The 26,396-nt window shown below is 35.7% G+C and overlaps 1 protein-coding gene across 2 annotated transcripts in view; it reads left to right on the forward strand.

The window, feature by feature from the left end:
* Positions 1 to 26,396, forward strand: part of LOC131077079 (protease Do-like 2, chloroplastic) — a 206,490-nt gene that overhangs the window by 33,932 nt on the left and 146,162 nt on the right. For both annotated transcript variants that reach the window (XM_058014496.2, XM_058014497.2), the window contains exons 5-6: positions 15,638 to 15,701; positions 15,926 to 15,970. In XM_058014496.2, the coding sequence (XP_057870479.2) occupies positions 15,638 to 15,701; positions 15,926 to 15,970 (109 nt within the window). The remainder of the gene's footprint in view (positions 1 to 15,637; positions 15,702 to 15,925; positions 15,971 to 26,396) is intronic.

Below are 26,396 nucleotides of genomic sequence, written 5' to 3' on the forward strand. Positions count from 1 at the left end.
CAAATTTTCTGCGTCACACCCATGATTTGACTCATATTACTTCATTGCAGCATCGTATCACACCAATTTATCAAAGTAATCCAATAGAAAGAAATGGGGGAGGACTATCCTTTCTATTCTAGAGATTATTGAATGGAGAAGCTGAATTAGAAATGTTATTTGGATCAAAATTCCATAAGAGCAGAAAATATAATTTGCTGGACCAGCTATATGTGATCATGGGATGTAAGAAGAACCCACTATTAATACAACGGGTGCAGATTTGATTCACAATAAAGAAATTTGTTTCTTCAATGCTCTTTTTCTTTATGTTTTATGTTTTGATGTTCCTTAGTGAACATGGATGTGTTGTGACCATTTCACACATCAACCCATCGCAGATGAGGGACCCCTTTTTCCGCTTTCCAGCAGCATAGGTCAGTTGATTAAGGTGGCAAGCAGTCTGAGTTAAGCTCCAAATAAGATGTTTTTCCTTGAGGAATGATCAAGATCTCATTTGCAAGCGAGAAGGTCTTAGGATTCGAGATGGTGTGAGTTAGGGTTTTAGAGTGGCATAAGTTAAATTGAGAATGGTCACTAAAGTTGCTTTCAGTGATGGATAAATTGTGAAACATGATAATATTGGGCAGAAAAGTCTTGAGGTGAAAATTTGGTTAAGGCAAGATTTTGCTCAAGGTGTGGTCTTGACAAGGGTTTGCTCAATATGAAGTAATTGAACTAAGGGAAGGTGAAATTGCGCCTAGTTTAGAAGTCTTCAAGCAAAATCCAACAAATTGACTATCTCAACAAACCTTCTTGATATGCAAACACAAAGTTGTGCAAATGAACCTAGCATGTGCTTGTGCAAATAGAAGCCAAAGGGCCGATTAGTAATGAGAGTTTTTTGATCAAAAGAAGATAAGACATATGTTCACCAATTTTGTTTGTGCAAACAAAGCCCCAAAGGCCGCCACCATAATTTAAGCAAAAAGCAAGAATGTGCTACGTCTAGAGGGAATTGTGCGAATGAGGCACAAAACACTGATTAAGGCAACCAAAAGTGGATCAAACACACCTTCTCATGCAAACGAAGCCCTAAAGGCCGATTTTCCTTGGAGCAATAAAATGACCAAATAGTGATCAAATGAAAGTGTTTGTGCAAAATCGGCATGAAAGGCCGATTTGCTCAGTTGCAATAAGACAATCAATATTTGACCAAACGAATGTGCTCATGCAAACGAAGCCAAAAGGGCCAATTTACCTAGAAGCAATGATATAAACAATATCCGATCAACCAAATCTGCTCATGCAAACGAAGCCAAAAGGGCTGATTTACCTAGAAGCAATGAAGTAAACACTATTCAATCAACCAAATCTGCTTGTGCAAATGAGCACTTAAGGGCCGATTGGTCAATGCAAAAGAGACATTAAACACCGATCTAAGATAAAACCTCTAATGCAAATGAAGGCCATAATGCCGATTGTGCAAATGAAGCTCTTAAGACGGAAATTCTTGTGCAATTGAAAGGTAAAGAGCCGAATCAATTATGTAAATGAAGGGTGAAATGCCGACTGGGCAAATCAATTGTGCAATTGAAATGACAAGGGCCAAATCATCTAATGCAAACCTAGATGAAATTGCTGATTATGTAAATGAAGACCCTAATGCCGAAATCGTGATGCAATTGAAATGGCCACTAGGCAAATTGGTTTATGCAAACAAAGATTAAGATCCCAACTCACATGTGCAAATCAACCTCTATATGCCGACCTCCCCTAGACACCATCAAGCAAAATTAATAGGTGTAAGCGCTCAGCAAAGAAAAGAAAAAGAAATGTTTTATTTGAAAAGCAAGTCGGCCTATAATATGAAGAGATACAACCCTTAGCATCCAACATCTATATAAAGGAGGTGCTTCATTTCATTTTAAAACATCATTCATCAAGCAAATTAGCGAATTCCGATCTGCATTTGAAGGCACAGTGACTTTCATCCTAAAGGCAGCGATTTTGGCAATAAAGATCAGCGAGGGTTTCATCATTTCATACTCTCAAGGGTAAATTTTTCCATGAGGCAGCGATTTTGATGACACAGATCAGCGATTTTGGGCAACAAATTTTGATCATTCCATTGATCAAAATACACTTTAAAGGAAGGCAATTTTGATTAGAGGGTTTTGATCCTAATTTGAAAGATTTCCAATCTAATTTGGAGGCAGCCTGGGCAGAGTTGAGCGAATTTTCCATATATTATCGGACCTGTAGCTGCATAAGGGGTGAAGTTACTGAAGATCAGACCTTAAACACTTGGCAAAAATCTATTTGTAAGACCTCATTTTAAGGCAAAATCACTTTGTTGACAATCTCAAGAAACCCTAAGTATAATATTTTGCTATAAGAACTTAAAAATCTGAGTCATTTGTTCACTTCCAGGTCTGATTTGCTCTTCCAAGAGCTGTAACTTTCATTTTTTCAAGACAAGTCTAATTGCTTATTTTAGCCAAGGTATGTGAAATGGTTGATGAGGCTGTCCTTGTTAAGTGAATCATGTTATGAAAGTTGATCGATTCTCATTTGTTTTTATTTTACCAGTAACTTCATTTACATTTCAATTAAGACTTGGACATCAAAGCTAAAACCTGACTTAACAATCAATCAATCACTAAAACTCAAAGCTATATCTATTTTGTGACAAAAGTTATCTTGCTTGTAGGTAGATGTCTGCAGCAAAGACTGGAGGAAACAGGAGGCAACTCAAGTGAAGAATGTCATGTCCCCTCCTTGATCATTATATATAACTTAAATGAAGTAATATAATAATTATGAATCATTAAATATTTATTTATTTATTAAATTTTATTATTTAATTAATATTCTTGAAATATTTAAACTAGTATATCTATATTTAAAAAATATATGTAAAATATGCCGAGAGATATCTTATAATAGAAGGGAATTTGACAATTGCAACAATATTATTAGTATACAAGAATTTCAAAAATATGGATAATAATAGAGTTGCTTAAGTATATACCAGCATTGTCTAAGATGACAGCATGAACCTGGAATTTAGAATTGTCAGATACTCACAATGTCAAGCCCACTCCTCCAATAATGTCTCAACGCTACTTTATTTTATTGATTGTTCCCTTTTAAATATTCCGGCACTCTTCCACTATCATTTGAATGTAACGGTTTCATATAGTTGGAAACAAGTGGCGAGGGTCCTATTTTATTTGGAGTAATAAAATAACACCTCCACAAAAACCAAAAGATGACATACTTCATGCATTCACCTGTCGTTTGCATGTCAAATTTTTTCAAAAATGAATTTTTGTTTACGGACATTTTGATGTCATTGTAGATGCCTCTCGGCATAATAAAATAAATTAATATTATATTTAAAAATATTATAAATAAATATTACATATTAATAAAATATTGATATTTAAATGTTTGATCAATAACATTGTGTAACTGTAATTGATCAATAATAAATTAATAAGTAAACATTCACTATCATAACAATGGAATTAGAAACAAATATAATAATAAATGAATTCAGAAAACAAATATTCAATAAAAACAATATATAATAGAATAGCACTCATCTTGATCAATAAATAAAGTTAATTATTAAATCAAATTCTAAGTAGACTGCTGGTGTCAGAGATTGTCCCCTCAACAATGGACAGTGATAAGTCTAATAATGCAGCGATTAATGGAAGGATACAATACCCAGCATTATAAATTAAAGATACTGATTTCGTCAGGAGAAGAGAGTTCGATTTCTTCTAAAAGAAAAGATTATTAGTAATGCATAATTAAGAGGATTACTTTGTTATGGAAAGGTGTGATTTCTATCCAAGAAGTGAGTATTAATAATTAAAAAAGAAAACAATTATATCTAGAGGCAACGTCTAACATGATCTCCTAAGGTAGCGATGCATATTGCTATCGAAGAATATAAGAAGTGATTACCTTTTAGACAGCGATCAAACAAAAGACATGTATTCAACGGATGCCTCCCTTGGATTGTGATACATCCATTATGAAGTGATGCCTCTCTTCAAAGAGGCAAGAAGATATAAAAGGAAGAAACGTGTGGAATAGAGATGGGGGAATTGGGTCTAGTCTTTTATTTTGTATCCTAACGGATCTGCTCTCTTGAGCGATCATTGCTTTTGGCAGTACGGTTGCATCCTTCCAAGCGTATATCAGAAACAGTACCATAATTGCACGAGTTTCAAGTAACAATCAGAGACAGCAATCATATCTCATCACTGTTAGTGATTGAAGATCATTATCATCATAAGTTCAATTTGCCATATCAGACACAGCTTTCATAGCTTTATTGCTTTAATCTAAGAAAGAAGGAACCTTATTAGGGAGACGTATGGATGGAAGTAGGGAAAAAAAGAAAAACTCAGATAAGGGATATACGGCAGGGAATAGGAGAGACTATCACATCAGATCAGAACTGTTATTAAGTTACAGGCAGCAACATCCTTGTTCTTGGTGGTATGCATTCGTGATATGCTTAATATATGAAACCCGATAATATTCCTATGCAAAATTTAATAATAATAAAATACAAGATAATAATATAATTATAATTATTATAATATTTTATAAGAACGGGTCTACAGTAATATATATTATAATAATATCTGAAAATAAACAAAATATATATATATATATATAGAGAGAGAGAGAGAGAGAGAGAGAGAGAGAGAGAGAGAGAGAGAGAGAGAGAGAGAGATTGGTCAGACAAATAAATATTAGAATATCAATCAGAATAATTCTTAAGTTAATATCAGAAAGAAGAATATGTTTTTCCAGTTACGTTTGTTCCAGTTACCTTTGTTAGTATTTAAGAAGCTGGGAAAAGAGAATGGAAGGGTATCAGCGATGATATCAATAAAGCAATCTGAGACATTAATCTATACATAACTAAGGCAGCAAGATAAAATGTTTGATTATACCAAATGCAGTGATCAGGAAAAGGATCAGATTGATCAATAGTTGATGATTTACATATATCCAAAAGGAAGAGGATTGCATTATGTAGCAATTAATACCTTTGAAATGCAGCGATTATATTTTTAAAACTATTTTAAGATTTTACAAATGTTTGTGCATCTTGGGCAGTGACCTCCAAGAAAGGACATCATCATTAGATGTTTCTATTCATTCTTTTAAAAGGATATATATAACAAGATTGAGATGGGTATGAATAGGTTATGTGCAATGAGAGATTTCTGAGTATATGGCAACCGATATGTAACATAGGAGGAGATAGTGAAGAGTTTCATGAAAGACTTATGAGGAGATTGTAAGAGTTCTAGCGCAGTTTGTAAGGAGATTGTAATCAGTTTATGGGAGGTTTGTGATCAGCATAAGTCAGAGAGAGTTATCAAGATAAGTTCCATCTTCCAAAATTATTCTTAGCATTATGATTTAAATATTATAGTAAGATGTCTTTAGAATCAATGAAATTATATTTATAAATGTATTCTCACTTTAAGTTAGAATTGTTGTTTCAGGACTAAATTAAAGTAAAACCCAGAAGGGGACATTACAAAGAACGAATTCAAAGGCATGCTCTTCGAGACCAAGCTCTCCTCCAAATGGCGAAAGGTTGGTGATACCAACCTTGGTCACATAAATGTTGATGAAATCCGGGATTGAGTGTTCGGGAAAGGCAAATACAACACTTCCAAGATGGCAAGGAAGCTCACAAGGAATGGTATTTCTCACATAGTCGGCTTTCCACCTACAGTCCAGTGCAGCGAGCTAATCATCGAGTGTGCTAAGCATTATGACCCTTAGCTGAGGCAAATCATAGCGCCAGATGGTAAGACATTAGCTTACCTCTCAGAGGTATCAGTGGTGAAGGTATTCAACTTACCTATATATGATACTATGGTCTACAAGAGCAAAGATGACGCCTTAGCTCTATATGAAAGCAAACCTGAGATGTGTGCTGGGATCCTCAACAAGGATTGGATCAAAGAGCCTAGACCCAATTACAAGACACTACCCAAGACACTTCTCAAATCAGATTTCAAGGAAGGGTTTGCTGAGCTGGTGATGATGTTGAACTGAGTCATAGGATCGCTTCAAGCTTCATCATATGAGAATTGGATGTAGTACTACATCGAAGAGGTTGCTAAGGGAGCTAACATCATCAATTGGGCAAGGTTAGTAAGTGATAATTTGCATGAACAGTTGAAGAATGTGGAACAACTAAAAACCTTCTATATGAGTTCATATGTGGTGTAAATTTTAGCTAGATATGGCAAATACAAAGGATTGAATTGTTGGGCACCAGTTGCGTCAGCTGAAGGGCAAATGTTAGCATATGATGCATATCCATAATTGCATTTGAGTAGTGTTGCTCACTACAGAAGAGTGAATGATGCCTTCACAATGCACATTGTAAGACAGTTACAAGGAGGCACTCATATCAAATTATCAAAAGAGGCTATGGAGTTGATTAAGAAGTATGGCTCATGGTATATTTAGTTCCCAAAATTCACTTACTTGAGAATCAAGGATGCTCCTCATATGCCTATCGTCTTCTTAGATATCCTACAGACAGAATGGTGTTGTTAGAAGTATCTAGGCAATTGTTAGAGTATGATGCAATTGAGAGGAGAAGGAAGAAAGCAAAAACCAGCTTCCCCATCATGATAGGGAAATCATTTGAAATATGCTCCACCATATCAGTGGCACAAGGATCAGAAGAAGAATTGCAATACTACAATCTCAAGACACATACCTCAAGGAGTAATTTTGATCCCTACCACAACATCGGGATGGTGAACAAGGAAAGATTTCATCAGTTCATGCATGTTGAGGATCATTGGGCCAACGAAGTTGATGACTATGAGATAAGAGTAAGGGCATATTCAAGACTATCTCTTAAATTGATCAGACAAACAAAAGTGTTGCGCATGCCAGAGCAGCTGGAAGGGGATGAAAATGTTGTATTGCCACATTTTAGAAACGAGGAGGACATGCCTCTTCCTTCATTAGAATGGTCCATCCTCGAGGTTACTCAACCTGAAGTAATTGATTAAATAGTGATAGACAACACTAAAAAGTGGATACCTCATCAAGCTGACAAGTTAAGGGAGAAGGGCATTACTCTGCCATATGATCGAATGGAGAATGAAGAATCATCATCCTACAAATATGAAAACTCAAAAGAATATGAGGTTGAAAGCATGGAGAATGAAACAAACACACAAGAGAGAAATCAGAAAGATATTCTTGAAAGTTCACAAGTTCAAGGAAAGAAAAGGAAGGGAAGGCATGATGATTCAGCGCTGCGAAAGAAACATAAGTCAGCAAGTACTCAATCCACTACTAGCACCCCTTCCGTAATAGAAGTGGATCTCTTCGTGGATATGAATGCAACTTAAAGAGAAAAGAACACATCACAAGAAGATGGAGTCACTCAAAAATTTGCAAGATAGGAGTGTCAATGAATCTAATGAAACCAACAAACAAAATGATGGGGAAGTCAATTCACCACCTCGTGATGAAGAGCCTACATATGATCAACAAACTAATACAGTTGGGGAAGTGCAAGGCACGGATATGTTGGCATTGTGTTGTCATTGATGTCAACTAGTATGGGATGACTACTAGTATAAGAGATGTATGTGCAACACCTTTGATATCACCTTGTGTTGCTGAACACCGGTAAGGTAAGGGCGAGATTGTCATTCAGAGGAATGATCACTGAAGTCACCGGTACACAAGTTATTGTTTGACTTGTGTGTGGATGAAATGGACAGGTTACCGGTACAGTCTAACACCGGTAAGAAAAGGATGTTAACTTGTAAGAGTTGTGTTAACAGTGAGCAGTTGCCAACCGGCAAGCTTATGACCAGTGTACAAGCAGGATGAGCAAGGTGCTTGAGTTGTTGTTTGTGATGAAGAGGCGGAATGTTACTAAAGATCACATCAACACCGGAGGTGATGTACACTTGCCGATCGGCAAGCATGTGCCTAGCATGTTAGCAAAAGACTAGCCATTGAAGAAGGGTATACCAACATAAAGGGTGAAGTCATCAAATAGGACTCCCACCGGAAGAAGATGATATCACAGGTTGAAGTTTGGAATGCTGCAAGATAGTGAGGTAGACAAAGGGGATGTCTACTGGGTTCTGTGTAGGAGATGTATATGCTCACACAAGGTGATCACACTTGTGCAATGCCGATAGCAGATGGTAAGTGTGTGGTGGTTTACACCGGATCTACTGGTGAATCACTAAGATACCATAGGTGCATGAAATCAAAGATATGCACTCGATCAGAAAGTGTAGGCATGGTGTGCTACCGAGACAAAGGAAGGAGAGCTGAGTTGATGAGTTTGTCACTCTGACAAACCGGTGAAGATGTGACTCAGTCTAATGATGCTTGAGGCTCTGCAGTAACACACATGGTGTTACCAGGATGTAGATTGAAAAAGGTGTTGCCTCAGTGCATTATATTGAAGAATGATGACATGGAGTCATCTAGGTGGTTACCGGTATGCAAAGAAGTGCAGAAGGAAAAGGCCCTCATCAACTGATGATGAACATGATGCATGCGGTGAACTGGTATGTTTGGATGACTAGGCAAAAGTACTACACCTACAAGACCAAGAAATCATTGGCAAGAAGGTTAACCGGCAAGGTGATTTGCGCCGGTAGGTTTACTGGACCGGTAGGTGTATACCAGTTAAGTGTGTGGTCAGTGACTAAGCATGAACCGACTCAGTGAGCAGAGGTGGATACCGATAGTGATGCCATGTGGAGATGAAGTGTCAAACATACATGAATTGGTGGATGAAACATGCACAGGTCGATGAAGTGAGGTCGGTAAGGTAGTTGGTGGTTGGTTCGACATTAATGGTGACTGCAAAGCTCGAGGATTTGCAGCTTGAGGATTCATGACAGAGGTTTGCAGCTTGAGATCCAGGATAGATTGATTGTGCAGGTCAGGTTGGCGAAGGAAACAACTAAGCCATTTATGGCGTTTGACCAAGGGATGAACCGACAGATTGAATACAAAATGCCAAACATAGAAAAGCGTGTTCTGGAAGGCACGAAAATGGCGGATAGGTGCAGGTAGTTATCTTTGAGTTGTGATCCGATCAAATTTGATTGGATTTGATGTGCCTCGGGATTAGTGGAGAAAACCCTAAGGCGCCAAGTTTGAATGTGACTTTTGGCGGGAAGATTGGGCTATAAATATGCAAGCCAAAGATATTGTTATGTGTTGCTGCATGAGAGAGTTAGATCAGTTAGAGTGAAAATAGCAAAAGATAACAGTGATTGAGTGAGTGAAGGTTAAACTCGGTGATAAGGTTTAACAAAGGGTTTAACCGGCATGGTTTGAGCAACCGGTAAAGCAGCTAGATTGCATCAGAGAAGATAACCTGTAGGTGCTTGTAGCGGCAAGAAGACAGCAAAGGGTGCTGAACTGCAGAACAGTGAAGGAGAGATCCGAAAAGTAGATGCAAAGCAAGGTAACCGGTAGAGTGTAAACCGGTAAAGCAGTAGCAGAGAGAGGTAAACCGGTGTAGTAAAGAAGGTGTCTCACTAACAGAGTGAAGTATATGCAATGGTTACAAGATTCACTTGTAACAGTATAACTACTTTTGTATTTGATGCTATCATTGTGGTCACTGAGTTGTAGATCGGTGCGGGGGTTGGTGCTCTAAATCAGGGGTTGTAGCTCCTTGGGTTGGTGCCCTAAACTTTGTAATAGATTTCATTGTGAGGCTGGATTGGAGCAGTAGACTCCAGTAGCATTGCTCACCGAGGTTTTTCCCATCTTGGGTTTTCCTCGTACATATTGGTGTTATGTGGTGTGCCCCTTTTGTGTGATTGCATTGTGTTGCTTTGTTTTAGTTTACTGGTAAGATTGCTTAGTGTTTGTTTTGCTAACTGGTATTCTCACTTGGGATTAGAAGGGTAAAGTTTGGATACCACTGATTCACCCCCCCTCTCAGTGGCTTATTGTGTCCAACAATTGGTATCAGAGCCTAGGTACCCTGTTTATCAAGCTTTCTCTCGCTTGGGTAGATCCTGTTTAGGACACAATGGTTAAGTGTGAGTCAATCCCTACTCCTGTGTTTAATGGATCAAACTATGCCATTTGGAGTTGCAAAATGGAAGTCTACCTGTCCTCCCTAGGTTATGATGTTTGGATGGCGGTTGTTAATGGTCTCCCTAGGAATGTCAGTCCTCCCACTGGTCTTGAAGAAAAAAGAAGATCCTTGTGCAATGATGAAGCCATGAAGGCTATTTTCAGTGGACTAATTGGTGATGTCTCCTCACAGGTTTTTCATGAGCTTCAGGATGGTATAACATGCATTCCAATCAGAGAAGATTTTTGAAATTATGATTTTTAGTAAATTGCGATAGCTATTTGCTCTCTAGATTTTTTCTTGGTTTTTCATGAGCTTCAGGATGGTATAACATGCATTCCAATCAGAGAAGATTTATGAATTTACTATTTTTAGTAAATTGCGACAAGTTGATGATTGTTTGCTTTATAGGTTTTTTCTGGGTTTTTTGAGAGCTCTAGTGTGGTTTGACATGCAAATTTTTCGGAGACGATTTCTGGACTTACTATTTTTAGTAAGTCACAACGACTGCTCAGAAATTGCTCAAATGGAGATTGGAGTCGCTGTTTTTAATAGTGCTATTTTTAGTAAGTGCTATTTTTAGTAAATGTTATTTTTAGTTGTACATTAGAGTAACACTTGGGCTCTATTCTCAACAATCCTATTGAGCAATGATCTCTCCAAGATTCTTGGAATCTATTTTTGGTAAATAAATAACTTTGGTTATTTATTTAATATTATTTTCATATGACTTTACTTGGGAGATATTTAATATATATATATTTTTTGTAAAGTCAAAAAAAGGTGTTTTGGGGCGTCCAAACTAGACTTTAGAGAATAAGGAAATATTTAATGGAATGGAAATTCATATTTGGCGTCCAACTTTGGGTAAAAATAAATAGAAGCAAAAGATATAAGTTGTATTTTATTTCCCTAATGAAGCATCCACTTTAGAGGGAAAAGTGAATTCAGAAAAATGAAGCATTCACTTTAGAGGGAAAAGTGAATTCAAATTTCTGGGGCTCAAGTCTATAAATAAGACCCTTCTCTCCTTCATTTGGTTATGCTAGAATTTGACAACGAAGTGTTGCTGAATTGCTTTCAGAGACTTGGCTTCAGGGTTGCGTACCCTCCTAGCTTATCTTCAGTTTTGAGTTTGAAAGATAACTCCTAGCTGACAGAGTGATCTCATTCAAAGATTACTAGTGGATTTTGAGGAGTTTGGTGTGATAAATTGGTGAAGAAACCCTACAGCTGATCTACGTTTCTGCTCATTTTGGTTGGAGCTTTCATTCGAATTTTGTGGGTACGGATTCAAAAGTTGTGTACGCTCTTGGCCCCCATTTGCTCATACTTTGGTGGTTTTTAGAGTGGCTGAATTCTTATTCTAAATTGAGTTGCTGCTGTTTGCTCTAGTTCGATTTGCTGATTTTTGGGCTGGTAACTTGGTCATTGCATTTCTGATTTTTGTTTTATCTTCCTTGCACAGTTAGTGTATGTAATAATTTGTTTAGTAGTACTAAACAATATTTTGTACTCATTTTCTAGAAGCTAACTTTCTCCACTTTGCAAGTGGAAGTGGCTGGTTATATTGCCAAGTCTTTTGTTTTCAAGCTAATTTTAGTTTCCTCGTATCACCTGTTGAAAAGGCTGGTTATACCGCCAAGTCTGTTGTTTAATTTCAGTACTTTGTATTCCCACAGTACAAGTGGAAGTGGCTGGTTATACTGCCAAGTTTTTGTTATTCAAGCTTTAATAAATCTGTAGTTCTCCCACTGAACAAGTGGAAGTGGCTGTTCCAACCGCCATCATGTAGTATTTCAATTGTTTAAGTTTTCCTCCCATTGCATAAGTGGTTGAGATGTTATTTTGCTAATGCTAACGGGTGTTGAATGTTGTGCTAAAAATTGAAAAAAAAATCAAGGGGGATATTTCAACAAACTACCAAATCATGGATTGAGAATGCCTTCAAACAAGCCAACTTATTCACTCAAGAGTTCATGCAAACATATGACAGAGTCACTACATTCTTGTGCAGGATTCAAAACATCATGAAGATATGGGAAGAGTTTCAAAACATTCGAGACAAGACCATACCATGTTTGCAAGTGTTGAAAGAAGTTCCTAAGCAAATGCTAATAGATGGTGGAGTTATGGAAGCAAAGGCAGTATATGATTTCAATTGGTGGTATTGTGTCTTAATGACAAGGAAGGAGATTCTTGATAAGACAAGAGATGATTGTGTTAGAATGGAAGAAACACTCAAGGGGATTCAAGATCAGTTCATTGTGTCAACCAGGGAAGTGTTTGTATAAGACATGCTTGATGAAGAAGGTTTTAGTGTTGATGAATTGCATAGCAAAGTAAAATCCATCTTCTTCCCAGCCATAGGTTTCTCAGATGCCCTTTTGAGTGGTGTATTCATTCATGGTCTTCATGGAAGTATTTCGAAAATAGGAAGTAGAATGGCAAAAGGTCTTTGCCACTTGTGTTGACACATTGGAGGTCATCGAGTTCAAGCTTGACAACATGCCTAGCCTATCCATGGAGGAGCTCAACGCAATTATGTCCAGGTTCATTGCATTTGCTATCAAGGAGAGAGACCAAGGGAATGATCTTCTAGAAGAAAATTTGTTACAATCCTAGTTGGCATGAATTTTGCCATCGGTTCTTTTTCATGGAATTTTGTGCCAAAAGGTGTTCATTTCCTATTGGTTGATTTTAGAGATTAGTTGGTTGGCTACAAATAACCCTAATTAGGGTTTAATCTTAGCCATCCATTTTAGGGCAATCTTGGCCCTCTTTTATTTTGGAGCCCTATATAAGCCGCCATTATTGATTTTGTAATAAGAATGAGACAAACTTGAACAATTGTTGCTATTTTGCTGCTGGATTAATATAAAGACATTGAAGTGTGGTGATTTTATATTCCATCTTTGGAGCCTTTGCATGGTTATTCATCTTCTCAATTCAAAGTTTTGAATTTGTTTTAAGTATCTTAGTTGAATGAATAGAATGTTGTGTATGATTCATTGTGAAACTCCTATGTTCAAACTACTTGTGTTTAGCCGATTGTTAAGTGCTTTGTGTGGTCAACTGAATTCTCATATAATCTTAACTTCAATTATTATTCAAGCATTGATATGCATTCATATGATGGTGTCTATGTTTGTTGATAGTAATTTGAAAATCATTTAGATTCCCTTAGAAGATTGCATTAGCCTTTGTGGAGTTGTTCTTTGCATGACAAAGCAAAGACTAGTAGAGTTTCATCAAACGTCATCCCTCGTCCTTGCATTCTTAGGCATAGTTTAGTATCCCTCAACCTTTCAAAATTTTGCATTTTTTATCAATCATCTATTAGTAATAGCAAGTAAGAGAGCCATATTGCATATCATTCGAAAAGTATTGGTTGAAGCCAAGTAGTCAATCTCTTAATTAACATACACGTAAGAGGCCTTGGATTACCAGCAATCGCATCAACCAATTGAGCTATCTACATGTCAAGACCTAACTAAAGAAACCTTGGAGTCATCTTGGTTGATCATATAACTTAGCATCCAAGAATATTTTGATCAAGAGAGGATAGAATACTTTTGGTATTTTATTCTGTGTTAGATGTGTCTAAAAAACACATCAACATGATGCGCATCTTGGTATTTTGGTACTTTTCTTCTTTTGCAGGTCTGGAGTTCTTTAACTCTAGATTTTCTGAGAATTTTTTTATATGAATAATCTATTAAATGGTAACCAAATTTTGAAACAGTAATGAAATAATCTTCTCCAAAACACACAAGGATTCATAACAAAATAGAGCACCATCATGGTTTTTAGAACATGCCAAATAGTGATAGTATCTAGAAACAACTTTGTCCTTTGTCAACAAAGTTCCAATATTTTGCCTCATTTTTGAATGTAACATACCTTGGCAACATGTGGATCAAAACTACATGAGCATATTAACTGTATGTTGGAAGATAAAGCAATGCTATCACAAAATGGTACCTACTTTTACATTCTACAACCTATTTGAAGGAAGGTACAATAGAAACAATATTTATTCTGCTGAGATCCAATGCAGACTGAAGTATCATTGCTCATCATTTTTTCATTAGGTGGAACCATATTTTTCGGCTAATTAATAAAGCAATCACCGAGGAACCTATTTTTTGGAGTAAAAATACAAAACTTTGAGAAATTTGTACCTTTTTTGTGATGATTCAATTAAGATTCACAATTCTTCCAAAATGTTGGAACATAGGAACAGGCAGCTGCATCATTTTATAATTTGAAGAACTTTAATTTTTAATCATTGTTCAATGATCCTTTTCCTAAGTCTTACCTTTTTCCCAATTAATGTTTTTAATACCCTCACCAGTTTTATTGACTCCTTACAATTACTAGCAGAGAATTTTGTTTCTGTTTCTATTTCTATATTCTTGTATGAAATTCCCTCCTGGCTATGGCTTGGTGTGCATAAACCATGGATTTAATGTGGTAAATTTCATTTCAAGCGACTAATTCCATTTGATTCTTGTGAGTGTTTCTTGAACTCTTCATTTTTCACCACTTTGGATACCCTTGTCAGGAAATGTTCTTTATATCCTCTGATGTTGTGTCTCTATAATACTTGTTTTGGATTATAAGAGTGTTTGCCACTCAACCTGGAGCTTTTTGGTTTGTTTTTATGAATTCTTGCCTGCATTTTTTAAGTTAAATTTATCAATTATTGGGGAAACAATGCAATGATTCAGTTTTTTCTTTTAATGTGATTGTGGTTTAGTGTGCTCAGTGTAAGGTTTGAAGCATATTTTATTCCACTAGATTACAAATCAGATTATCATTTAATGTAATTTTTGTTTGATTATTTCTAATTAATTTTTTTGAGATTGTAGGCAATTTTTGTGATTGATACTTACTAAAAATTGCAAGTCTGGTGTAACATTAGCTACTTTTGGTTACTCACAAATATAAATATTGTTTCCATTTCTATTTCTATTTTCTTTGATGAATTTCCCTCTTAACTATGGCTTGATGTGCATAAGCCATGAATTGAATTCAGTAAATTGCATTTCCAGTCGCTATATCCTTTTGCATCCTGCTGAGTTGTTGCTCAAAGTCTTTGTTCATTTTTCATTTCTTCCTTCAAAAAAATGTCTCCTATATCCTGTGACGTCATTTCTATAAGAATCATTGGATTGTAAAAACGTTTGAACCCCTTAACTTGGGACTTCTTGGTTTGGCTCTTTGATTTCTCCCCTGCTCTTTGAAGCAAATTTATTAATGACTGTCAATCTTTTAATTCAATTCTTGTATGCTATGCTCAGTGTAAGGTTTGAAACATTTTCTATTCCACTAGATTACACGTCAATTTGTCATTTAATGTGATTTTGGTTGACCTTCCCATTGCAAGGTTTGGAACATTTTCTAATCTACTGGACAACATGTGCATATATTCATGTGAAAATAGACATAAGTGTCTTGTAAACTGAAGAGATTTAATATTTGATGATTAGCTCTTCTGTGCAGTGCTTTCATGATAGGAGGACGGAAACTGCTGACAAATGCGCATTGCGTTGAGCATCATACACAAGTATGGTTTTGTACATTCTGTTCTGTATACTTGAACTAATTCAATTGGAAAAAGAAAGGGAACATCTCATTTTCTCGACCTTAACTAGGATAAATCTTAGTAACATCAAAGTTATCATCCTAGGCTTTCTAAACTTGTGAGCAGTTGGGGTTATGTGTTTGTTATCTCCTCTTTTTTGACATGATATTCATTTCCCGCACTTAAATTATTTACGATATTTTCAGGTCAAAGTGAAGAGGAGAGGAGATGACACAAAATTTGTAGCTACGGTATGTTAGGCCTAGATAATGCAACATCGTTGCTTATTTTTTGCAAGGAATCTCAATTCTTTAAACAGCTATTGTTTATAATAAGAATATAAATCCTTTAATCAAATATTAGATGAAGTTTATTTCTGTAATTCTTGAGTCTTTCGTTTTACTATGTTGCTGGTTCAGGTACTGGTTCTGTGGTATGCCATTTTTTCCTTTGGCTTTGGTAGACCAATAAATTTAATATATAAATATAAAATAAATAAATTCATACACAATCTTATAAATATATTTATTATTAAATAAAAAATATAAATATATTGACAATAAATTAATATATAATTTTATAAATAAATATTTCTATTTATTAAATTAATTGATAGTAAATATATTTTCATAAAATAAATATATTATGTATATAAAAACAAATCATATAGAAATAGCCTATAGGAGACTTTGTTGCATGAAATTCTTGTCATGGTTTTTGTGTAGCCTGAAATTGATTTTGTTGATTGTTTGATATTGATTTAGTGGTTGTACTTCAATTTGCAATATCGTAAACTAGTGTGCAAGTAGCATTACATAATATATGTACATTGACATGATGTGGTTTGGTCCCACTAAAAGATGAAACTCAGTTGTGTCTAAAATACATAAACATAAAACATGGCACACCTAAGTGACCAAAAAGAAAAATGTCTCAAAATCAATCAAAATGAGTTAGGGCAAAGCACCCAGTAGTTGAGTATGTTTCAGTAATTGTTACAGCATTTGTTGATTTAATGCCCAATCTTTTTAATAATATAGCGCCAATGATTTTGACTTTAAAGTTGTTAGTGTTGATGATGATTATTCATAAATGAATGAAATGTATCCCTTAAATCTAAAAAGAAACAAATCATGTGATGCCACATTAGTGCACCAATGAAATACGACTTAGTGCATAACTACTAGTTTAACTTTTTTTTACTGGTCTTACTTTTTTATGGGCCTTTTTGGACACCTCAACAAAAAACATGCTGATGTGGCCATGAAACCTTAGTTATAAGCAGGGGACTTGACCAAGTAATCTGCTATAAAAAATTGGGAGTGATTTGAAATTTCCATGTAGGATTTTGAGAGGTGCGAAGTTAGGGTTCTCAACTATTGGGTCCTCTCCCCTAAGTACAAGGAAAAAATGTCTTGTTAGCTAAAGAAATGACATGGTAGAGAGATTCATGCATGCGAGAAAGACTCCACAAATACCTTTTATTTTTACAATTCACTCTCCTTGAAATATTCAATAGTAGTTGCACTCACTATACTTTCAATAGTTGAGATGATTGAATACATTTTTTTAGCAAGAGATGGGAATATTACATGTTTTTTGTCTTCAATCTATGATCAAAAAGAAATTAATTTGAACCTTTTAGGGTTTTGACCAAAGGTGAATCATGTTGGCTAGCAAGCTCCTCAAAGTTTTTTTTCAACATTGTTAGTAACTCATTGTAGGTCCAGCCATCAAGGCAAAGCTTTGTTTTGTAGGTACAAGAGTTTACAATGTGTCAATTTGTTTCTACACAAAAGGTTGATTCTACAAACTGTGTTGAATTTTGTGTCACTTTTTTGATTGAGCTTGATTCTGTGCTGCAAAATTAATCCTTTTGCGATCATTGAATATATATTCTTAGCAATAGATTGGAATATTACATGTTTGCTGTCTTCAATCTATCATAAAATTGTTGTTAAATCGAGCACTTTAGGGTTTTGACCAAGGGAGAATCATGCTGCCTAGCAAGCTCCTCAAAGGTTTTCTTCAACATTGTTGGTAACTCATTGTAGGCCCAGCCATCAAGGCAAAGCTTTGTTTTATAGGTATAGGTGCTTGCAATGTGCCATGTTGTTTTTACACACGAAAGGCTGATTCCACAAAGTGGGTTGAATTTTGTGTTAGGGTTTTGATTGAGGTTAATTTTGTGTTGCGAAACTAATCCTCTCCAAACTCCAAGAATGACCTAGTTCAAATTTCATTATTTCAATTCAAATATGAAAAAACATATGTTTTAAATTTTGGTTCAATAAGTTATGATCAGAATATTGGATAGTTGTCTATAAATTTCTAAAACGAATTAAATACCTTTAATTCTGTTAATTTTCAGTTTTCTGAATTCCATCACATTGTCACCATTCTAAATTCTATTGATTGTCATATTCTTAAAACCTAATTTTAAACTATTAAACAATTGAAGAAATAGCTTGACAATTTTTATCTATATGTAAATAAATGCTAGCTCTATTCTTGATGCATTTACTCCATTGTTTGAAGTAAACATGGGTAAGTGTCATAGGTATTTTATTATTTACTTATTTCTAACAATACTAATAGCTAAATATCCATGCTGCTTCCAATCTGTGCCTTTCTAAATTTTTAAAAGCATGAAGACCTTTTTATACGGATTGTTCTTTTAATGTATTATTTACTAATGTCAATATCGGTAATCAACTTGTGGGTCCTCCAAACTTGGTTGTGTGTTATCAAAAATTTGACGCCTTCATGTGCATTATAATTTGTTTTAACTCTAGATAATAAACACCTGTGCACATACATCTTGCAGTATATAACTTTATTCATCAAGTGATTGGCATTGCATAAGTGCCAGGTCTGGCTGTTCTTGCAGTTATCTATGTATCGTCGTAATTGTTGCAGCAAGCAACCACCTATCTTTGATTAATTCTCAATGTTTGTTCACCGGCCCTACTTGTTGGATTTGTGAGAATGGGAGCCATAGCTTGTCCGTGGTGTTTGGAAGAGCTCATGGCTGCTGTGGAGAAGTAAGTCATTTGCCATGGGTTTTTAGTGACAGATGTGCTGGTTGTCATCAAGTGTCAGACTCTTGTCCTGTGCACCCTCCCGAAACCCCCAACCACTCTAATTCTTGCTGGAAATGTGTTGGTTGAACTGGTAAATCCTTGTGTTCAAAATTTTGTTTCTTAGCTAATAAAATGTTAATACTAAAATGTTAAAATGGACAACAGTCTCTTCATTTAGGGGCACTTTTATCTGTTTACAGCTTCATTCAAATTTGTTAGCGATTGATTATATAACTTTGGTGTTTTTGATAAAGAATCCTATTGACTTTCCAAGTTGGGAATGTCTTGATTGTTGTTTTATGGTCAGTTACTATATCCATCCTGGAATCTCCACAATAATATCTACCAATTTGCCTCTATAAAGAAAAAAAATTACTATTATTGAATGGACTAAACCATAGTTCACTGACTTGGACTGGGAGAGTACTTAGCAAGCCCAAAATTTTCAACTTGGCAAATACTTGACAAAAACTCGGCAAAAACTTGGCAACTTTGAAAGTACTTAAAATTAAAACAGCTTAAAGAAACTCTTTTTTTTTTGGTAAAATTCAATTAAAAAATGTATTAAATTAAAAATTGACATCTTTACATATAAAATGTATGGTTATATAGCAAAAACAACATGCGAAAAACACATTTTAACCAGCGTTTTACCTGTGTTGACTTTTTTAACCATGTTTTTTTGCATTTATAAAAATGTAAGAGTTAAACTTGTGAAAACTCACCTAACAAAAAAATAGAGAGTACTCGGCAACTCGGAGAGTACTTGCAAAGTTTGCAAACTATGGACTAAACTGCAACCTATAAAATAGGACAATAGTTTGAGAGGATCTCATGAAGAATTCTAAAGATTTTTTTTTTGGAGTGTGTTTTGCAGACAACAAAGCTATATTGCCTATGGTATGTGCTATGAATGACATTAAGATAAATAATGAGAAATGACTAAGAATATATAAGATGTATTTGTTGAGAAGAGGCTATGGATGATTTGTTGTTTAGGAGGCAACACGTCAATTGCATGGAATTGGTGCCACTTATGCTATTTGACTTGGTTTGATACTTGGCAACATGATTGTAATGTTCAAATTTCTAAGTATGGCTATGTTTGGTCACTTTCCATCCTTGGGTGGGTTTTTCTCATGCTACCTTGCCTTTCTTTTTATCCCTTGTTTCCTTGTTTTCTTAGTCCTTTGTCTTCTAGGGCTTTTTGGGGTTTCCCTTACCTTGTTACCATTTCCTTAATTTCCTTGTTCACCTAGTTCCTCATTCTTCGAACCTTTGGGTTTTCTCATCTTTGGCATACCATTCATCAACCCCTCGTTCTCCGCTACTTTGTGCTTCGACCTTTCAAAGATTTACTTGTTTGCCTATCTTTGTCACCCTTGCTTTTGTGTTTATCTCCATTTTGGAATTTTAGAGTTCCCTTTGCTAATATCTCTTTCCTTAGTTCCTCATGCCCTTGCTTTCCAATCCCTTGTCTCTTGTGGGTTTTTGTGTCTATCTTTCCCAACATGCACTTTGTTTGAATGAATTGGTCACCTAGAATCTTGAATTGTAAGTCTCAACTTCTTATATATTGTGCACTCTTAGACTTTTCTTATTGAGATTCCTAAATCTATCAAGTATCCGATAACACCAAATCTTGAGACCCAATTTTTCCTATATTGTGGCCTCCTAGACTTTTTCCTATTGCCATACCTAAATGTTATCTGGCATCCTACAACCTCAAACCTCACCACTTTGATGGACTTTGGTATTGGTAATGTTGTTTTGTGATTTGCGATCCCATCTTTGAATTGTGTAGATGCAATCCATGATCTCTGCTCCTTCCTTGTGTATTTCTAAATCTTGATATCTACACCTTGCATTAGGTATCATTGAATCCCAATCCCTACTCCTTCCTACATTAGGTATCTCAGATTCTTGATCCATACTCCTTTCTACATCAAGTATCTTCAACTCTCCATCTCTGCTCCTTGAATGGGCTATCTTCAAATCTCGATCCTTGCTCCTCCTTGCATTGGATAACTTTGAACCTTGATCCCCACTCCTTCCTACATTGGTCATCCCCAAATTCTAATTCACATTCCTTGTAGTCAGTTATCTTTGATCCCAAACCTCACTCCTTTTATTGGGTATCCCCAAAGCCCAATCCCTACTTATTTGATTAGGTATGCTTCCCCTTTGTAGACCTTTAGGGCTGTAACTACTATTGCCCCTCTTGCAAAAGCTATTAGCAATGATCTCAATATTCTATCCCCCATTGTTCACCACATTGCCCTTCTAGGCCCACAAACATTTGCTTCCTCTCGAGTCTTGGCGTTCATTCATCCCATTCCTCAAAATCTCAAATTTGGACTTCAAAAATATTAATGCTATCATATTAAGTGGAAATCATTTGAATGACATCTCAAATTTCAATTGTCCAATTCCCTTTCAATAGCATCTTTCATGCATTCAATTCCCTAGACCCCTTATGTTCGAAATAAAAACCCCATCACCTACCATAATATAGTGGAAATGGGATTCACTAGTCTAAACATGCAAGCATGAAAATCAAACCCAATCCCACCAATTACATTGGAGAACAACCAATAGGCCCAAGTACAAACCCTTGGGAGAGCTGGGCACAATCGATTGATTGATTCTCTTATTGATTTTGATTGATTGCATAGGATAGATGCAAAGAATTAGGCTAAAAGGTACAAAATTGACACTAAATAGCGTAAACAAACAAATGTAGAATTGATAATCAGAGAGCAAACCCAAATTTGGAAAGGGGATGTCGAGAGGAACCTATCATAGAAATATGAGCTCAAAATGGGTGGGCTATGGGGCTAGGCGCTATAATTCTGACAGCTGTCTGGGTGTAGATTAGGAACTCAATTGAATTTAGGAGCTTCCAATCTTCCTTTTGGTAAATTTTCAAGTCAAACCACCTGGACTATGGCGCTAGGCGCCCTAGTCCTAGTGGGTGCTAGGCGCCCTAGTCCTCTTTTCTACTGAACTAGATCTTGTTGTCTTTGTCTCAGTCTGTATTGCACTCCTGTATCCTTAGTTTAAACCTTTAACTTGTTTCTGAGCTTGGATCTTCACACAAGGAGAGAAAAATGGTGTTGTGTTGTATAGGAGCTTGCTCGAGTCAAACTTGGGGTTGGATTCAACCCTACAACAATGATGATAAAAGAAATAAAAGTTTGAAGTGAAATGCTTGAATAAAAATGTTGGATTGAAATGATGTAATTCTCTTAGGATAAGTGCTCCATGTTTTCATGTAATAACATGACAAATCATAACAAAATTCATCATGAAAGCATAATTGAAGATGCCTTGCTGTAGCTTGCTGCTCCTTAGACTTAGATCTACTCTTGAATAATAATAATTATTCTTGGAATGAAACTTGTAGATGATGAAATGAATTAGGAGTGGTCTTCTCAAGGTGAGATGTCCCCTACTAGGAAGCTGTCATATTTCTGACAAATATGATACATTACTGAATGCATTACCAAGTTATTATGCCTTTTTACAATTAATTCTACTTTTCATAATTCATAGCCTTCTATATTATGATCTAGCCTTGTTACTACCAAACAAGGGAGGAAGGGGTGATTGTGTTGCCAGGGTGCTGAGAAACCAAATACAACAGGCTCCCTCAAGGTTTTTGGATGCAGACCCTTACCCCATCTCGGGATTATACCCTCATGGTTTACAAAATCTGATCCTTACCCCATTTCGGGACTACCTAATTGGTTGGAATCAGACCACCTCTCCCCGAGCACAAATCTAGCCCATCCTCCATAGGCATTAGCAGAAGTATTAAGGAATGGGCTATTAATATTATAGTTTTTTTGTGCTATGAATGTATATGGAATTAAGTATGACTGTCATATATATTGCAGTCTATATTAATATTACTTCTAAATTCTGCATAAGAACATTATCAAACGTCATATATCAAGCATACATATTAAGCACATCCCCATGCATACCACCAAGAACAAGGATGTTACCGCCGGTAACATAATAATAGTTCTGATCTTATCTGATCGATGGTGATATCACTGGAGGTTTTGATTCCTTTCCTTTGTATCTCTCAATGTGATGGAGAGGTTAGACCTCTTCATCATGTATGCCCTTTCACCATCAGCACCCTTTGAAAGAGTGCAACTCTTCATTATTACTACCCTTTGAAACCTTTCACAATCAGATCCGCACTTCTTATTTAAATAAGATCTGCACTTCTGATTCCCCAAATCATCCCCCTAAAATGAGGTTCTCTTCTCCCCTTTAATCTCATGTTTGAGGGAGTCACAAATTTTCATTTTATGTCTGATCATTCATTAACTTTATTAATTTTTAATTATATTTAATTATATTCTTTTATATTTCAATTTTAATTTTTTTAATATTTCAATTTTAATTTTATTATTTATAATTCTATTTCAAAGTGTGGACATTACAGTCCGCCCTGCCCAAGATTGCTTGTCCTCAAGCAATGATTATGGAGTGTTCAAAATGACTTCCAATATGAAATGGCTTTGAAAACACACATGGAATAAACGTGCTGGAAACATATCAGGCATGAACCAAACACAGAGCATACACTTAAAAATACGAAGCATATACATGGATATATGCAAACACAGAGCATACACTTAAATACATGTATTATTAGATTCCTTCTTATTGACTAGAATGATTCATTGATTTGTATTTACCTTTTAGGATGGCACGATCAAAGGTCTGATACCATTTGAGATGTCCCCTGCTTGGAAGTTGTCATATTTCCAAGAATTATGATACATTACTAAAGGCATTCCCAAGTTATCATGCCTTTTTACAATTAATTCTACATTTCATAATTCATAGCCTTCTATGTTATGATCTAGCCTTGTTACTACCAAACCCTTAAGAAAGGGGTGATTATGTTGCCAAGGCGTTGATAAACCAAACCACAACAAGCTCTCTCAAGGTTTATGGATGCAGACCCTTACCCCATCTCGGGATTATACCCTCAAGGTTTATGGAATCTGATCCTTACCCCATCTCGAGACTAGTAATTGGTTGGAATTAGATTGCCTCTCCCTGAGCACAAATCTAGCCCATCTTCCATAGGCATTAGCATAACTATTAAGGAATGGGCTATTAATATTATAGTCACATGTCATGGATAGATCTGGAAATGGCAAGGCCGACACATTATCCTCCTGAAATTTTAGCCAAAAAGTGTTAGAGACTATTCAACAATTGCCACTGTCTTGCCAAAATAGGCCCGAACTTTTAGGGTCGTGAGATAATAGGACCACCCTCTATAATTTATATGAAAAATGAGAATATTTAAGTGGGGGAAAAAGTAAATTGAACTTTAAATGACATAGGACCTATATAAGGTTAAAATGGAATAAGATAAAGGGCACACTAAATAGAAGGGCCCAAATAAGAGTGTTAATGAATTAAAATAGAATAGCACTCGTATTCTTCAATCAAATATTAATTTAATGCTAGAAAAGGTCCTATAATGTATAGAGGAATGAAAAAATTAAAATAAGTGCTAGGATAGTGTGAAATTGGACTTATTAATTAGAGTATAATTAATGACACTACTCCTTACAAGACCTAGGATCCTTAATGTTTGAACTAAAATTCCATCACCTACTTACAAGACCTAGGATGCCACTAATGGTCTCAAATGGATGCGATAAGGCTAAGGAAGAATTTCAAACTTCTATTAGCATGTATGGACCCCTTAGAGATATGGTTTTTGTATAGTTGTAGACGTTGTTGATGTAGATTGCATGGTTTCCAGTATGCAACGATGTGAAGACATTGCTAGCATGGGTCCTTTACGCTTGTAGATGACTCTTGGCCTTCCTCCAAGACCAGGCCTTCCTCCAAGGCCACTGAAATTAGATTTGGCATGTGATTTAGGGTTCAAAGATAGACATTCAATCTCCTTAATTTGGGTAGCTTCAATTTCTAAGTTTTGCCATTTTATCAAAAAGACCCTAACTTGTTAGTTTGAGCACTTGTGCTCATCTATTTTAATGTCCCCTTCTCACACGTAAGAAAATTTGTGGCCATTAGCTTATTTCATATATTTTTTTCATGTAAGCTAATTGGCATAAAAGAAAAGGGAAAAATAAATTAAATAATCAAGTTGTCAGATGTAGTATTTCTTATATTTTTAATTTGATAACCTACTTAATTATTTAAAAAGTAAAAAGTGACTTTAAGCTGTACAAAAGGAGGCATTAGTCTCAAGGGGGAAAAATGTGGTCATTTTGCACACCTGAAATTGATTTTAAAATATTAAAGTGAATATAGATCTAAAAAGAGAAATTGTTATTTTATTCACTAGGAAAGTTATAAAAGGAGGAGCTGTGAAGAGAAAAGGTTTACCATTTCTTATATCTGCTTTTGCTTTGAGGAGATTTGACAGTTCTTATTTCTTGAGGACAAAAATACTTTGGGAAAACCAGTTTCAAGGATGAAATTCCTCAACCCTCCTAGCTAGACTTGGTGATTTCATCCAAAAGTCACAATTTTGCTTGAGTGTGCAGTGGTTTCTTTTTCGATGGCTTGACAAATTTCTAAGGTGATGGAAATTATATTTAGTATTTTCACTTAAGTGTTTTAAAAGTGACTTTTAATACTTAGCTTAGATGTTAAATATTTTGTTAAGTTATGTCCCCAAGTTGGACACCTAGGCTGTGGGGTACGAAAGTTGTTTTTAACAGGTTTTATGAGGGGACCTTTTTGAGGGAATAAAATATTCAAATATTTGAAATACCCAAATTATTCCCTCCAAACTCTATATATTGGAGTTTGGGCTCTCTTTTCTTCATTCTGGGTTTGCGCACATACAAGGATGAGGTTCAAATGATCTTTGGAGTTCTTCCTGAAGTTTTTGAGTTGTTTGGCTTTGGTGGTGGAAGACCCACCCTAGCTAGTTCATTTTTTTTCATTCAGAGAATACGCTTGATTTGCTTGATTTTGATGATTTGGGTTTTTGCAAGGATGTTGATTTACATGGTATTTTGATTTAGATTTCTGGGTTTTGTTGTGATTGGTGATTTTTAGTGACCTTTGCAAGTTTTGGGGTGAAAATACAGACCTGGCCGTACAATTCTAGCCACATTTGGACCCTTATTTGATTCATATCTCTTAGGGTATTGCATGTTTGCTTCTGGGTATTTTTCCATTGCACTTCCCTCAGCTGGGCGACCTAGTTCCATAGGTCAACTGAAGGTTTTGATGTGTTTCTGATTTTTCCAAGAGAAATTGCCCTATGACAGGGTCGTATAGGTTGAAGGTGGGATTGGGAATCATGCTAGGGATTTTGGGAGATAAGTATGCTGCACAATATTTCTCAGAAGTGGACGCCAAGTTCTAAGCTGTCTATATATGCAGTTTGGAACAGATTTATGGAGTAGAAGTTGAGTTATGAATATTTTGCCGAGTCATCCCTGCTGGAGCAGTGCCTATGTCTTTATTGCAGGAGTTTTGAGTTGATTTCAGTTTGTGTTGTGAGACTACATTTGCTGGTGACATCTTGAACACATTTGGGAGTGTTGGGTTGCTCATTGAAACATCT

This window comes from Cryptomeria japonica, chromosome 9 (assembly GCF_030272615.1).
Source record: "Cryptomeria japonica chromosome 9, Sugi_1.0, whole genome shotgun sequence".
Classification (NCBI taxonomy): domain Eukaryota; kingdom Viridiplantae; phylum Streptophyta; class Pinopsida; order Cupressales; family Cupressaceae; genus Cryptomeria; species Cryptomeria japonica.